This window comes from Gambusia affinis, linkage group LG05 (assembly GCF_019740435.1).
Source record: "Gambusia affinis linkage group LG05, SWU_Gaff_1.0, whole genome shotgun sequence".
Classification (NCBI taxonomy): Eukaryota; Metazoa; Chordata; class Actinopteri; order Cyprinodontiformes; family Poeciliidae; genus Gambusia; species Gambusia affinis.
The window spans coordinates 1,314,561-1,330,864 of record NC_057872.1 but is presented as its reverse complement, the minus strand read 5'-3'; the positions used below and the strand labels follow the sequence as shown (position 1 = coordinate 1,330,864).

General features: G+C 37.5%; 1 protein-coding gene across 1 annotated transcript in view; it reads right to left on the bottom strand.

The window, feature by feature from the left end:
- ascc3 (activating signal cointegrator 1 complex subunit 3) overlaps positions 1 to 16,304 on the bottom strand; it is a 206,336-nt gene that overhangs the window by 127,279 nt on the left and 62,753 nt on the right. The window contains exons 8-9 of the mRNA XM_044116965.1: positions 6,894 to 7,097; positions 5,939 to 6,079 (exon numbers count right to left, since the gene is read on the bottom strand). Of these exons, the coding sequence (XP_043972900.1) occupies positions 5,939 to 6,079; positions 6,894 to 7,097 (345 nt within the window). The remainder of the gene's footprint in view (positions 1 to 5,938; positions 6,080 to 6,893; positions 7,098 to 16,304) is intronic.

Here is a 16,304-nt window from a genome sequence, read left to right as displayed (position 1 = left end):
CCGAAGCCACCACATTACTAGAATCATGTATACTGGTTTTACTATAAATAGAAGAACTTTGATTCAAATGACTCAATTAACTTCAATGTCCACAACCTAATCAGAATTTTAAAATATATGTATTTATTAAGCAAGCTTTAGAAGGGAAAATGACAGGCATACAGAATTTACTTGAGATTACACCATATAACGAAAATCAATAAAATTTAGATCAATTTAGCCCTTACCTAACAACCTCCCTACACTGTCATCGTATCTATAAAATAAGGCTTTGGGGTGCGGCACAACTCATACCCATCGGTGGAATTGGATCTTGGCAACAGAAGTCCTTGTAGTCCTTGGTCAGAGTCTTTATTCTTGAACTATAAATCCTCCTTAGAACCAAAACAAAATGAGCTGTCTGCTACATCCAGCCGAACAGCTCTTGGTCGATCCTGTGACTTTTGTTCAGTTCCCCAAAGTCTGTTGCGATGTGTTTTGAGATCGCTGGGTCGAGTGCAGAGTGTGGAAATCCAATAAGGAACCAAGGCAATGGGTCGGTGGATCTTGTCCTCTGTCCGGCGTGAGGTCCTCGATGTTTCTCGCTTTCCTTGGTCCCAGGGCGTAGTCCTCTGCTGGTCTTCTTGCCGCTCTTGTGTCGAGTCTCAGCGCCGGGGACGAAGAACATCGTATCGCCTCGGTCTCATGGTTTTATACTTTTCTCCCTCTCCATGGGAGTGTACCACAGAGAGAGAGAGCAAGAGAACATTTGTGTGCAACTTCATGATTGCGCAACCAGGCTCCAACTATCAGCTCAGGCCTCTGACTGTTGAAGATTGCGAAATAATGCACCTGTGACACTTGTGCCTTGGTCACATCAACCCGATTGCGAACTAATGCACTTGTGACACTACTGCACTTGTGACACTTGTGACCTGGGTCACATCAACCCGGTCACGTAGGACACGACCCCTTTTTCCGAGAACACCTTATTTGTTTCCAAATAAGGTGTTGACCATCTCTGCTCTCCTGTTAGTTCCCCTTTTTCCCCTTAACCTTTCACCTACCATCTACCTCAAACATATCAGTGATCTTTAATTGCAGTTACACCTTTTACACCATTTCAAGTTCAGAGTAAAAATCACATTTATAACTTCTTTTACTTCTCTGATTTATCATTCATTTATAATGTTATGATAACCATAATTTATCAGTTACTCTTATTATAATCTTAATGTGAGTTATTACAAATGTTTTCTGTAAAGAAACCAAGAATAATTCATGATTCTTATTATTTCATATCAGTTACAGTTACTTGTTTTACTTGTAAGAGTTCCCACTACTGCAAGTGTAAGTGTAAGTATTATTACAAGTAAACCAATATTAATATAAGCATTTTACTTTGAATCTTATCCAATTACTCACAATGTTTAGATTTCTTTCTTTAAAACTTTCATGCTTTGAGATAAGTAATAGTCTGAACTATTTTTATAAATCTGCAGGCTGGAAACTTACTTCCTCTTTTTCCAGGAAACCTGCTTTTCCTGTGTCATGACTCTCTCTGTCTTGACTATGATTTCTTATGATTAAATAGAAAAAAGTAGAATTAAAGCAAAGTTTGCAGTAGACAAAACAACACACACAACCAGATTGATTTTATTGACATTTAAGTCTAATGTTGGGTCTAGATTTCACTTGAGTAATTAATTTTAAAGATAACTTTATTTATTGTTACTGTTAAACTAAAATCTCCAGCATGGGGAAGTGGGATGATCTCGGATTTTCTTGACAAGGTTTAAGATGTACTGTTGGGGTTCCAATAAAGTTTTTAAAAATATGTAACTTCAATATTTGCTGGATCCCTTCCTTCTTTCAAAGGAACAAAATGACATTTAGAATTTTGACTGCAAGTTTTATCGAAAAGCTGGTGAAACATTATTTTTATGACTTTGACTTTGCTTGGAAACTTTGACATTTTGGCACTTTTGTTTTAGTAAAGATTATTTAGTTCATTGTATTCAATGCAATTTTACCATGAGGGTAAATGTATCAGCTATGTTTTAGGACCAGAGTATTTTTCACTTTGTTTGCAATACTTTGATTTCTATGTAACTGATACGACTGGCTCAAGGTCACAACAAAAATGGAAGACAATGCAGTGGTTAAAGTGCATAAAAAGAAATATTTATTAACAAAAACAACAATGGATTGTGGATGTCAGTATCAGTGGTGTAATGGAAATGCTTGGATGTGGTGTATGAGTGCATATGGAAGTGTTTAAGTGCAAAAACAAAGAAACTCAAATGTATAAAAGGAGAGGGGAAGAGATTCTACTACAAGACTACTGTAATTTTATTATTATAAAAATGTGCTAAAATCACAGTAGCCATGTTATTTAATTACTGTGCTATTTTAAAAAATATTACAATAACACTAATCAAAATACAGTAAGATAGTAATAAAAATTACAGCAAAACTGCAATAAAATTACATTAAAATTGTAATAAAATTACAGTAATGCTATTGTAAAAAAAATTACATTAAGGTTACTGTAAAGTTACTGTAATTTCTTTACCATACACATTACAGTAACTGGCTGGCAACCAGTAAGTTACCAGTAAGTTACTATAAATTCTACAGTGACTGTAGCAATGTAGGAAAAAAGCATTGCTTAAATTTTTCAGTTACTCATTCTAAAAAACTAGATTCATACCCATCATATTTAGCTAGAATCACTACAAGTCAGAAGCACACGAAGCACCATTAAGAACAACACTAACAAGACAAAGAACCTTACAATAACAGATCAATACAGTGGCAGCCTATGATTCATCCCATGGTAAAGTCATCAGATCATGCTCTGATGTGTGAGGCAATGAACAGTCAGCATGTCTCCTTTGTTTTGGCATCCCACACAGACTAATTATATTCAACAGGATCAACACATTATCTATACAAAATGTCAACAGACATTCTCTCAGCAAATTGCTAAGTGCATATAATTATGATGCAGTTTTATTCTCTTGTTAAAAAATACTACAATGCATAATTAATCATGTGTGAACTGTATGGCAACTTGCTTGTGGATCTGTGAATCCTATTAAAATCGCCCTATGAAAACAGTTCATTAATTCCCCTCCAGTTTGAATATAAATCAATGTATTCAGCCATTAGAGACTGGCGTGCTCACAGAAAAGGAAGCACCTGCTCTTAATTGGAGCTACTGGTTGATTTAAATGGAGGCTCCAGCAAATGCAACTAAAGCCAAAGTGCTTCTTTTAATTGCTTTTTAAATACACACAAGAATGAACAAAGTTGACTAATGTTATTTACTTTCATCAATTGATGGCAAAAAGAAAGAAATCAATTCACTAAATCTACTCATACTAAAGGTGTCGTAGTACATGATTCACATTTAATTTAAGTAACTGCTGCACAGAGAAAATGTGATAGCTTAATCACAGAAATGCTTCATGTACCTGAAGGGACACCAATATTAACCTGAAAGAGCTGATAAAAAATAAAGGTATTACTAAAATAAGCACAACAGCCTAATGAATGGTTGCTTATGTCGGGAGAAAGAGTGGAAGAATGTCAACAGGTTTACAAATCTGGAAAATGTTTGAAATTATCTCATGCCAAAACACTTCAAATTGACTTTCCCCCCCCCCCCAATATATTATATTGAATTTTCACTCACGCACTCAGCATTCAAACCTGCATTTGTTCTAAAAATATACAAAACTCTGTAGATTAAGACAAAGAAAAATAAGACAATATGAAAATAGAAACTGTAGTCAAGACATCCATTTAAGACACCCATTAATAAGCTCCGCCTTCAGTCCCTATGTTTACCCTTAGCGATGTATGTTAGGTTTTCCAGTCCGAGTGAATTTGCAATTTCTTTCTTCCAGAGTCCCAGGGAGGGGGTGTCCATACTCCTCCCGCATAATGCAATAGATCTTCTGGCTTGAAAAAGTCCGTAATCTATCAATTTAGTTTTAGTCTATGATTGTTTAAATTCCACTGGGTATATTCCAAGAAGACAGATTTTAACCTCTAATGGGACTTTAACTTTAAACAATTCAGATAGACACCTAATAACATCCCTCCAAAACTTCTGGATTTTAAGACATTCCCACAAACAATGGAGAAGAGTTCCTTGTTCAAATAAGCATTTAGTGCAAGTGTCTGGAATATCACTGGACATGTGATGAAGCCTAACTGGGGTTATATACGTTGTCATAAGCCATTTATATTGCAGAAGTTTAAATCGTGTGTTTAAATCGTTTGTTTTTGTGCTTTTAAGCAAGCTTGATTCCAGTCTTCCTCATCTATATCTTCAAGAGTATCTCTTCTCTAAGCGTCTAACTTGTCAATTGCTGAATCCTTAGAAGAAAGCATCAACAAATTAACACCAAAAGAAAACATTTCCCTTTCAAGTCCCCAATGCAGACCTCTTCTATTTTTGTTAAGGGTGGAATGTCAACTGTTCGTTTCAGTTTTGATGACATAATTTTTCAATTGTACGTATCTAAAAAAATGTTTTGGGGGTATTGAAATACTTCTTGCATAGATGATCAAATGTAAGCAACATGCCATCGGCATATAGATCTTTAATTTTCTGAATGCCTTTGGTTTTCCATAGTTTAAATCCTTTATCTTTTTTTTCCTGAGGTGAACCTTTCATTACCCCAAAGAGGGGTGAATTGTGATAGCTCTGGTCGGTCACCTACATGTTTATGTGCTGCGTGCCAAATAATAATTGTATTTTTTAAGAAAGGGTTCTTGTTAGGATTTTTTTTATGTCTTTATATCTGAAGAATATAGGAAGGTGTTTAAGGGAAGATGTGGAACAGATTGCTGTTCAATGTCTAGCCAAGCTGGAGGCGCCATTGGACAAAAGTAATGTGGATCTAGCTGATGTTAGTTGAGTAGCCATATAATACTATCTGAGATTAGGGACTTGAAGTCCACCTCTTTCATAGGGCAAATAGAGTAGCTTTAGACGGAGTCTTGCTTTTCTATTACTCCAAATAAATTGATTAAATAGTTTTTCCAGACTTTCATAAAGTGAATCTGACAGTGGCAAAGGAAGTGTTTGAAATAGTACAAACATTTGGGCAAGATTGTCTTTTTTTTTTCCCACCAGGGGGTCTTTTGTGGGCTCTAGTGTCCCCTATTCAAAAGTAGGCTGACAGGAAAGGGAGAAAGAGAGGGGGGAAGACATGCGGCAAATGACGGCTGGGTCCAGGAATCGAACCCGCGACCGCCACGTCAAGGACTGAAGGCCTCCGTCAAGGACTGAAGGCCTAATAATAGCTGTAAAGTCATAAAAAAACAGTTCTGACTAACTGGAGCAACTCCTATCGCTAACCGTTGAAAGGAATCCAATCGCTGAACAATACATCAACCCTCTCAGCAGCTATAACTTAGCTTCCTCTGGTCAAATGATATTCCTGGAGTTGTTTTCTTTCCACTGGTATCTGCAGCTCTTTTTTGAGTGACTTGGTTTTAAGCCAGTTTTCCATTATTACTTTTAACACAATCCTTTGGTAAGCTTACTGTAGCATCACACTTTGAGCCCATGTTGCAGCAAATAAACGGTCATTTACATGCAGTACTTCACGGAGCACTAGGGGAGGCCAGCGGACCACCAATGATCCAGGGATCACAGTTTGAGAGAGAGTGCTCTATGGGCATGGAAGGAGGAGGGATTCTGTAAATCCCAGGATGTCACATCCATAATTGCATCCATACGCCAGGATCCCTTCTGTTTCTATGATAACTAAAGCAGCCATGGCAAGTGGAAAAAGTGGGAGGAAAAGGTATGTGGGATAAAGATAGAGTGAGGAGGTAAGAGAAAGATAGTTTATTTTGTTCAGGGGTTTGTTTAACAGCCAAGGAAAAAGACTAACAGATGGTCTGAACCTGTGTGGGTCTATCACAGTGTATTTACCTGTGTTCGAAGGATCTCTCCTTTGGTTAACTGCATGTCTCCAGTGAGTTCTTTAACAATGATGCCCAGGGGTTCCAATCGCTTACTGAAGTAATTGGTCATCTCAGCTGCCAAGGCCTTCATTGGAGCCACATATACTATCTGCAGAGAGAGGAAGGGAGAGAGAGAGGTGTGGAAATAAATAGGATACATGTAAGAGAGTGCTAAGGTGAGCATGGTAGTAAATGGAGGTAGAAGCTGGAAGGACACTGTGGTGATAATTGAGCAAAGAGAGGTTGGATCATTTGTTTCCTGGCAACCGGTACAAATCACAGTTCATGGAGAAATAGACAGCTGCTTGCATGAGGAAAGTTTAATGGTTGATGTATGAAAAGTGACTATGTAATAAGAGTGTAAGATCTAAATATGAAGAATAAAACTTTTGGATGAGTTTGAATAAAAAATCTCACTGGTAGAAAATTTTAGAGGTCCAACACTGTGGGTTTCTGTGAAAACAGAAGTTTTATAGTCGCTAACGTTGTCGTTACAGGCCTAACTTACATTGAAATTGTTCATTTATTGTGCAGTTTTCTGAACTAAGAATTCATGTTGTAAAAGTAACAATAAAACCTCACCTATATCAAATAGTATTTGAGCTGTAGTTCATTAGACTTAAATGTAATAAGACTGAGCTGGGTGAAGTAATACATAATGCTAACCGTTGTGTTGAAATGGATTGTTTGTATTAAATTAGTTGGATTTAAAGGTATTACAGAAAATTTGGGGTTAGTTCCACTTTCTCTGAATTTCCTCTGAAACTTAGGAAATGAGTTCACTTCTGAACCCACCATTCCCACCTACTATAGTGACATCTTACACCTGAAACAGTTAGTTCAGTCAGCTCCTAAATCACAGCATGATCCTAAGAGAAAAACTAATCTTGCTGATATTTTAGTGAGCAATATGAGAGTCAGACCTTAAATTCATCCTTTTTGATAATTCCACCAGGCTGTATGTGCTGACGGATCTCATGCAGGACTGTCAGCATAGCGATGTTGGTCTTGCCAGCACCAGTCGGAGCGCAGATCAGAAGGTTTTCATTGGTGTTGTAGGCTGTCTCAAATACTAGAGACTGGATCCTGTTCAGACGCTTCATTCCCTTGAACACCAACTGTCCGACCTGAGCATAAAAATTTAGCAAAAGGATTAATAGAAGGGACTGGATCATTTGTGACTCAGAAAGAAAAATAAATAAATAATCAACTTTAAAAATGATGACTATCATGATGATGGAACATTCAATTAGGAAAAAATATCAATATAGTTCTTTTTCTATCAAACCTTCGGTTGTCATTGAAAGTGAAAAATATCATGTCTTTGTTGAGCAGTTTCCACAGATCAGTTTAATCTAACTTCTTAATTTAAATGTAAATGAATAATTTCATCCAATTTAAAATACTAAAATATTTTTTTTCATCTTAAATATAATTTAAAAAGGGGAATGAGCAGTGAATGTCCAAGCAAAAACAAAAAACAAAAAAAAACAGTTCAAGTCACTAACACAGCTGAGTGGTGGTTAGCCAGTTTCCATTGGCAACTAGATCTGGACCAGCATCAACATTTTTTGTGAAAATCCCCCATAGCCAGCCACGAGTCAGTGATAAATTCACTCTAGAGTCTACCATAGCGATTCTGGTGAAGTAAAATGCAGACAAGTGATCTATGACAGTGTCACTGTCTGGGCCAAAATGTGTCTGAAATACTGTACAGTGAGTGGGGCATCAAAAAGGACAAAGAGAAGAAAAGTGTATATGTTTGATCAGCTGTCACTCAAACTGCCCTCCATCTGGCTTCACTATGGCAACAGAGTGTGGGTGATGGCTCTCAAACTTACCCTGCCTCTGATAAGCACAGAGTGCCATACACTCACAATACTGTAAAAACACAAGCAAACAAGGTTCCTTCATTCCATTATGGAAAACACGTCTACCACTCAGACTGTGGAGGCCAACTTAATGTATAAAATATTCAGTTACTGTTAAGACTTGTTTAATTAGTAATTTTAATAAGTGCATTTGTTGAGGTTTAGGTGGCATAATTATATTCCATGTAGGAAATTTCACAATGTTTTATTGTGAATAAGTGTTTTATTTGAAGTTTGTATGTTTTATAGCTTAATTGGCCACTTTGCAATTTATACAAATGGAGCATTAATGAAGGATTGAGAATAGAGAAGGGAAGGCGCTACAAGTAAGATCGATAGAAACACGCAGGTTTTCAACCGTAATTTGAGGAAGTTAGCCAAGAACCAATTGCTGTTGGGAAAGAATTTCGCAAAAACTGTGGAATAAATTTTGTTTTCCATCATTACATTGGAGCTGTGGAAATTTTTATTTTCTTCAAACACAAGAGTAAAATCAGCTAAACTAACCTTGTGGCAACACATTTTATTGAAAAACCAGCTCTGTGGATTAATTGTCATCTGTGGACATACTCGAGTAGCAACAAAGAAAAAACCAAGCTGGAAGAAACGCGAGTAGTGGAAATATTTTATAGAGAAAAATGCTGAATCATTGTCAATGCTAAGCGTTCTTCTATACAATCTGCACGCTTTTCGGATCAGCAAAGGAATTTTATGCTTTTGCTATTTGGAAAATTTATGACATGAATGTTGAAAAAGAAGGTACCATGGTTACAATGGAAGCTAGAGCAGTAACGGTCACACCCAAAGATATGGAAGAAAGGTTGCAGCATGCAATTGGTTTACGAAAAGCCAAGTTGGCAAAGTTAACAGGCACAGTGAATCAGGTGCGATGGCTGATAGAAACTGAAGATGATATCGGCTTAACTGAAGCAAGCGAGTTAATGAAAGATTTTAATAGATTGTTAGGAGAGTGTTGTGATTTGAACACAAATGTAAAGGAGCTGCCCCAAGAAATTTCAGAAGAGGATTTAAAATTAGATCAAGAATACTGGTTTGAACCCAAGGCTGATTCTTTCAAAGCATTTGCTGAGACAGCTTTGGCTTGGATTGATGAGGAGCCTAAGTGCACAGCAGAGGCTGAAAAATTCAACAATTAGATTAATCTATTTAACAGCGTATCTAATGCATCTTTCTCAAAATAAACTCATAAAAGCTCTTCTGAACATGGTTCTTGTGAAACGCCATCTGCATCCTCCACAGGAATGAATGCAGAGTTGGAACAAGCTAATCTGTTGGTTCAGGCATCAACTTTGAAACAGAGACACTTACTGAAGGAAAGAGAGGCTAAACTCAAACCTGAAAAGGAGGAGCTAGAAATACAAACAGCTCTAGCAGCAAATGAGGAAAAGATCAAGATCCTACCAGAATATGAAGGTTGTGCATCCAAGACACCCAGTTGTGCATCCAAACCACATGGAATGAACTCCTAGCTCGTCGCACAGAGCTGAAGATTTGTTTGCTCAGCAGCAGTAAAATAGTCCTTTTGCAACGCAAGAGAGTCAAGTATGGAACAATAACATTGATCAAAACGTGCATCGAACACACACTGTTACCTCTCAGCCATCACAGACACCAAGTACGGTACTCTGCGGGATGTAGTCGAAGTGCTAAAGAAGCAGGAGAAGTTGGCAGCATTGCCCCCTCAGAGCTTTTCCGTTTTTAAAGGGGACCCATTAGAGTATTGGCTATTCGTTTGGGCATTTGAACATGGTGTGGAGGATAAAACAGAAAGCGATAATGATTGGCTGTACTACATGGAACAGTACACAAGTGGACAGCCACGAGAATTGATAAGAAGTTGTCTTCATACGGAACCTACGCATGGATATAATGAAGCTAACAGACTTTTGGAAGAGTACTTTGGAAACAGCTACAAGATATCGGTGGCACACATTAACAAGGCTCTTGGTTGGCCAACCATGATGATGACAGAGAAGCTCTTCATGTGTTCAGGCTCTATCTCACTAGATGTTATAATTCAATGGCACATGTAAAGTATATGGAGGAGTTTGATAACACAACCAACATGCGTGCAATCATTGCAAAGCTCCCATACAAAATGAGAGAAAGGGATTTACCTTTTATATTACTTAATTAGATTACTGAAACTTATATTACTTAAACAAAACATTTTGAAGAACATGTCTGATCTGTGCTAAACATAACCCACAGGGAAACAGGGAAACCTAAGACCAAAAGGCAGAAAGTTTCCAGAACCTAAATATACTTTTCAAGTGATTCATATGAATTTCATAGAACTAAACCAAAAGTGACGGAAAAGTATTATCAGGTTATAAAAGATGCCTACTCTAAAAGGATAGAGTTGTCCTCCACTAAAAGATGCTCTGACGGTGGCTAAAGCACTTTGCAGAGAGATCCATCATCCATCCATCCATTTTCTGAACACCCTTCGTCCCTAATGGGGTCGTGAGGGTTGCTGGTGCCGATCTCCAGCTGCGTCCCAGGCGAGAGGCAGGGTTCACCCTGGACAGGTCGCCAGTCTGTCGCAGGGCAACACAGAGACATACAAGACAAACAACCATGCACACACACACTCACACCTAGGGAGAATTTAGAGAGACCAATTAACCTGACAGTCATGTTTTTGGACTGTGGGAGGAAGCCGGAGAACCCTGAGTTTGCATGCACAGGGAGAACATGCAAACTCCATGCAGAAAGACCCCAGGCCGGGAAACGAACCCAGGACCTTCTTGCTGCAAGGCAACAGCTCTACCAACTGCGCCACTGTGCAGCCCCCTTTGCAGAGAGATGATTCCCAGATATGGTATACCTGAACGAATTTATAGTGATAATGGGGTACATTTGTTAACCAACTTGTAAAAACATAGGAATGATTTAAAACGTCACTGTGCCGACCACCCTCAGAGTGCTGGATTAGTGGAGAGAAACACAAGGTTCATGAAACTGTAAAATGACACCCAGGTGGATTATAATGATTTTTCTAATCTTGATTTTTGTTTTGGCTTGGATTGATGAGGAGCCATTATTCACAGAAAAAATTTAAATTCTACTACCAGTACAAGGCCTAGAGAAAAAAGTGATGTATCTAGAAAATGTCTGGGTTTGGTTAAGTTATACATTAACATTATAATTACCCCAGGTCTAATTCATTTTGAAACTTTGTTTAGGAAATTACATAGAACACTTTAGTTAAACAACCAGTAAGATCCAGTTTGTTCTGTAAAGGTAATTTAGACTGGGCTGTTAATTCACACTGATATTCACTGTTTGACTGACGTCAAATGTGAATTATCCAACTACATTGATTTTTTTAAACCTTTTTGTTTTGTTTTTGTTTTTCTACTACAAGATCTGCTTAAAATAAAGCTGAGACAAAAGCAGAAGTAAAAACCTAATGAAGGAAATAAATGGACAAAAATCTGAGGAACTACTGAATATGCTCGACATCAAAAAGGACAGTATTAACGTTGAACCATGTCAATAAGCTTGTGAAGCAGGTGGCAACGGGGTTTCTGAGTCTTCCATTAGTTGGTGGTGTATAAATAAAATGTAGACAGAATTAATTATATCCACTGTAATGTGCAGAAATTAGGAAACTGGACACAAGCGGGATTTGAGGTTGTGCAGGACCAACTTGCTGTTACCTCTTATGGCATTCCAGGATAGAATTGCCCTTGGCTGCTGCTGGCTAAGGAGGGAGTAGTGTGTGAGCTGTTTGGAGAGCAGTGCTGCGGATTTATCCCAAAACAACAGCCGCAGATGGTAGCCTGATGAAGGCAATTGAGGGGCTTTCCACCCTGAATAGGAAGATGAAAACTACCCAGGAGTGGACATGTCTGTGTGGGACTCGTGTGGGATGAATGCCTTTGAAGTATATGGCACTCACGTTTCCTCTCTCCTGTTTTCCATTGCAGTATTTGCTGTTGTTCTTACTTTATGTGGATGTTGTATTCCATGTCTGCGTTCTTTGCTAAACAGATTAATTACTACAGTGATTTCCCCCAAGAAAGACAGCAGAGCCCAAACATACCCCTGTTAGGACTATACATTTCTGACAGTGATGATGATGATGATGATATCATGGAGAACATCTGCCTGTCTGAAATGTATCCTGAACATTAAGTGATTGCATGTGTTTTCAGCTGAAAATCCAAAAGAAGTTGCTGTAAGGGGTGATATGAGAATTTGAGCATATTATGTGATAAACAGGGGGGAAATATTAGAACTGTAAATATCTTTTATCCCATATATACTCAAAATTAACTTTAAGGACTGTGAGATTCTTTGTATTATTCTCCTCTGTGTGTTCTTGTGAGAGATGTCTGCAGGAAACTGATAAATGTGCCAGAATGACAGCAGATACCAGCCACTCTGGAGACAAAACTAAGAACTGGTCTTAGTAAAACACCAAAAGGCTAAAAGGTCAAAGCTTGTGATCCAGAGAGACACGGGAACTGTTTTGAGACCTCGACAGGAGATTTATTGCATAGAAAGATTTATGTCTTGTGTTAGAAACTGGATTTTGTTTCCCTTCACCCCTTATGCAAATAGGCCAATGTAAATTTTGATGTCATGATTGCAAAATAAAAGAGGAGAAGCAATAGAGGACACAATAGCTTACAAGTTTTTAAAGGGATGCAGGATTACTTGTGACAATAGACTTTATTTGAGAAATATTTATGTTGGAGGTAAAAACAACTTAGAAAAAATGCTGTAGGTTGTTTGATTTTTATAAATTTAAATAAAATACAGCATCTTGTTCATGCTGCAATAAATTCTAGGTACATGATGAAGGTTAGGTCCAATTGCGCTAGCTCCATCCAACCAAAACAGCAATAAGTAAAATAAAGCCTAATCAACTTGAACCGGAGTGCATTGAAATGAAGAAATCACAAGTAATGAAGATGAGGAGGACCAAACGAAGGAAGAGGACAGATATGGCAGAAGAAACTGGTGTTTGTGCTGCTACTGCTGGCACTATCTTCAGTTTCATAAATGAAATGTCAATTCTCCTCAAATTCTTATACCTTTTCCAGTCCATTCCTTTACACATTCCAGCTTCCTTCTTTTCCTCTATGGATAAAGCCCCTACCAAATTTATATGGAACAATAAATGCCCCAGATTGCACCTCTCTCTTCTTTATCTGCCCTATGATAGAGTACCCAACATTAATTGCTTTAATGCGTGGCGCAGCTTTGTACTTCTACTTGTTATTTTTTCACCAGTGACATACCCTTTTGGGTACAGAGAACAACTCATTAACATTACCTCTGACATCCTGTCTTTTCTCAGCTGAGCTTAAACATCTGTTAAAAAACACCCAAAATCCTTTTCTCAAAAACACAATATCAGTTAGGCACAACTCTCATACAGTCTTAGATGAGGTGTCCAAGATATCATGTCTGTCACCTGTTTGGGGAAACAGGTGACAGACATGAGATCTGTCAGGAAGATAGGTGACAGGAAGAGCAGACAGAGGCTTTAGAATATGGCTTAAATAAAATACGGGACATTTATAGTGAAGTAGTTTTGATGTCCTTTCAACAACTGGTAAACAAATACAGTCTGCCCCAAAAGCACTTTTTAAAGTACTTATAGAGTAGAAGCTTTGTTACTGCCTGACTGAAATCTACTGCGGAACCTCCACTTTCTTCCATAGAGGATATAGCCAATCACCATCATCAGAGTAGAGGCCTGTTTTCCAAATTTCATATTTTTCTTTTAGCATTGGAAGAAAATATTCTCATATTTACAAGCATAAAAAACTGATCTACAAATGTAAGTCCCTGAGAATGAATGGAATACCTCATGTCTATTGGCACAAACGCAAAATATTAACACAAGGTTTAGATTACTACAATACAAATGTTTATTTAGAACTGCTGTAAAACTTCACCATTTCAACTACAATATTCCTGATGTGCATGTTAAAGGTAATATAGATAAGAGTACAATGGAGCTTCAAACTTTCTGGAAGGAGATTATCATGTTCATCTCTTGTTTGAGTGTGCAGGATGTTCCAATGGACAGTAAACTTTGCTTACTGCACATTTTTCCTGATTGCTTTAAAGAAGTGGTCCCCAACCACCGGGCCAGGGACCGGTACCGGTCCGGGGACCAATTGGTTCCGGGCCACGCAAGAAATAATTAATATTTCCGTTCTATGTATTGAGTCTGGAGGATCTATTATTTTGAAAATCCTAAACCGGATGCTGTCGGTTACGTCTTGTGCGCCAACATGCAGCAGAATGTGTAAGAAATCATAACATTTCGAAAGTTTTGATTGAACGTGAAAGTTTTGATTTTCTTGTGTGCAACCTCTGACAAACATCACAATATATACAGTACACAAACTTTTGGTCTGTACTGTACAAGAGACACTATAGTCTCTTGTATGGAAATAGTCGAGGACAACCTTTTCCATCGTCCTTGAGGAAAACTGAGACATCACAGGATAGCAGTCCTCATGGCAATAACATAATTGAAGAAGGGAAAACAACAGAAGTAAGCAAAAGCATTTTCTGAAGAAACTAAATCACATTTTTTCACAATAAGTGATATAAAATAATTGTTCACCCTGTTGAGAGGACTTATTTATTTTCTGGCTAAGACTGGTTAGAATTTTGATGGCTGTACAACGGCAATTTTCTGACCTGCCATCAGCTGACTGCTACATTAATGCCAGAGTGTTGCTCAATCATTCATTATTTTTAACACAACCAACTGTGTTTTTTCCAATCTCAATTACTCAATCACCAGCTATGCAAATGTTTCCTCAAAAGAAATATAAAAAAATGTCCCTTTGGTACAACATCAAACTGGTTGGTTTTGCCTATAGTTTATTGTATATGAAAGGGTGTGAAGAAGAGTAATTGAGTTGGATGTAATCACATCAAACTGAACTAGATAAAACTTGCAGAATTTCCTTCCCCTTAGAGTCTGACGGCGATCTTGCCCTTCTTTCAACCTGGACAAGAATCTCGGGAAGTGTATTGTCAACGACTCCTTTTCAGACTTAAATGTTGCAGAGGAAACCATTTGTCACTGTGGTGAACTCTGCAAAAACAGTAACAATAAGGGCTAACGCTCAAAAAAACATTCCATTCTCCACCGTACTACACACAGCAACCGAAATTAACACCTTAGATTTTACGATGTTTCATTCTCTACAAAAACCTTTACATAATAAATTACCAGGAGCTCTGTGAGAAACTCACCTTCCTCCATCATAGCCAGATAGGAAGGAAGTGATGTCACAGGTTATGGACTCAAAAATCAAATAAACTTTCCCAAAATTATGTTGGTTTTTTTGGAATAATAATTTGAAGATAAAGATACAAGACAATAAAATTAAGATCATAAAAATACATATGTTACATTACACTCCTCACATGAACGTTAGCAGGCTTGGCTTATGCTTACATACTTGCTAAAGGGCTACAATTGAAAGATAGATCATTGTTGGTCAGAGTTCTTATGATGGACAAAAATGTTCAAGGCTCTCAAGTAAAACACATGGCAGTTTTAGCTATTGTTAGGTTCATAAGCCCTTGGTAACATTAGCATTAGTCTGCAATTACTTTTATGCATCACCTTTCATAAATAAATACATTTGTAACAATACATTGATTAATAAAATCCTACACAACACATACAAATATATGAATGACAAATAACTCACGTACGAAGAAGTCTTCCTTCCTGTTTGTGAAAGTCCACAAACATTCTGGAAGCTCCCACAACAACTTTACTGTGCATGCGGAATGCTTCACTCAAGCATTCATTTCAGTAACAAAAATATTCAGGTCCAGTTGACCCACAACTTAGTCTTTCTCAGGCTAAACATGTACATCTCTCACATGTGTCAGAATAATGACAGTAAATCTACTTTTACTATTGCTATCAAAATCAGACCTTTGATGAACAATTGAGTGAAATAAGACTATTGATCTGTTTTTTAACCATTATTTTACCAGGCAGTATCTGTAAGCACTTTGAACTGCCTTGTTGCTGAAAATGTGCTTTATAAATAAAATTACCTTAACCTTTAATCTCAAGGGACGGGTGTACAATCTTTATGGAGACACATTTGTATGGTAAATGCTACATTCTGCTGTTAGATGAGTGGAGGAAATCCTGCTATCTGTCCAAGTTATCTTTTGAAATAGAACTTAAAAATACAAAAACTATAGGCCACTAAGCTTCTCACAATTTTGAGACTTCTGCACACTCATTCCAACAGCTCACTAGTGACCAGATAGAAAAACAAATTAGTTGAGAAGCTGGCTCTCATTTTGATTTATCAACTTTGTCTATGATGAAAAGCCAGTGTCCTTAAATCTTTTAAAAATGCTAATTAATGCAAATAAATGCCTGCCCCAGAATTCAACTTTAGATAAAGCATACACATAGTAAATAGA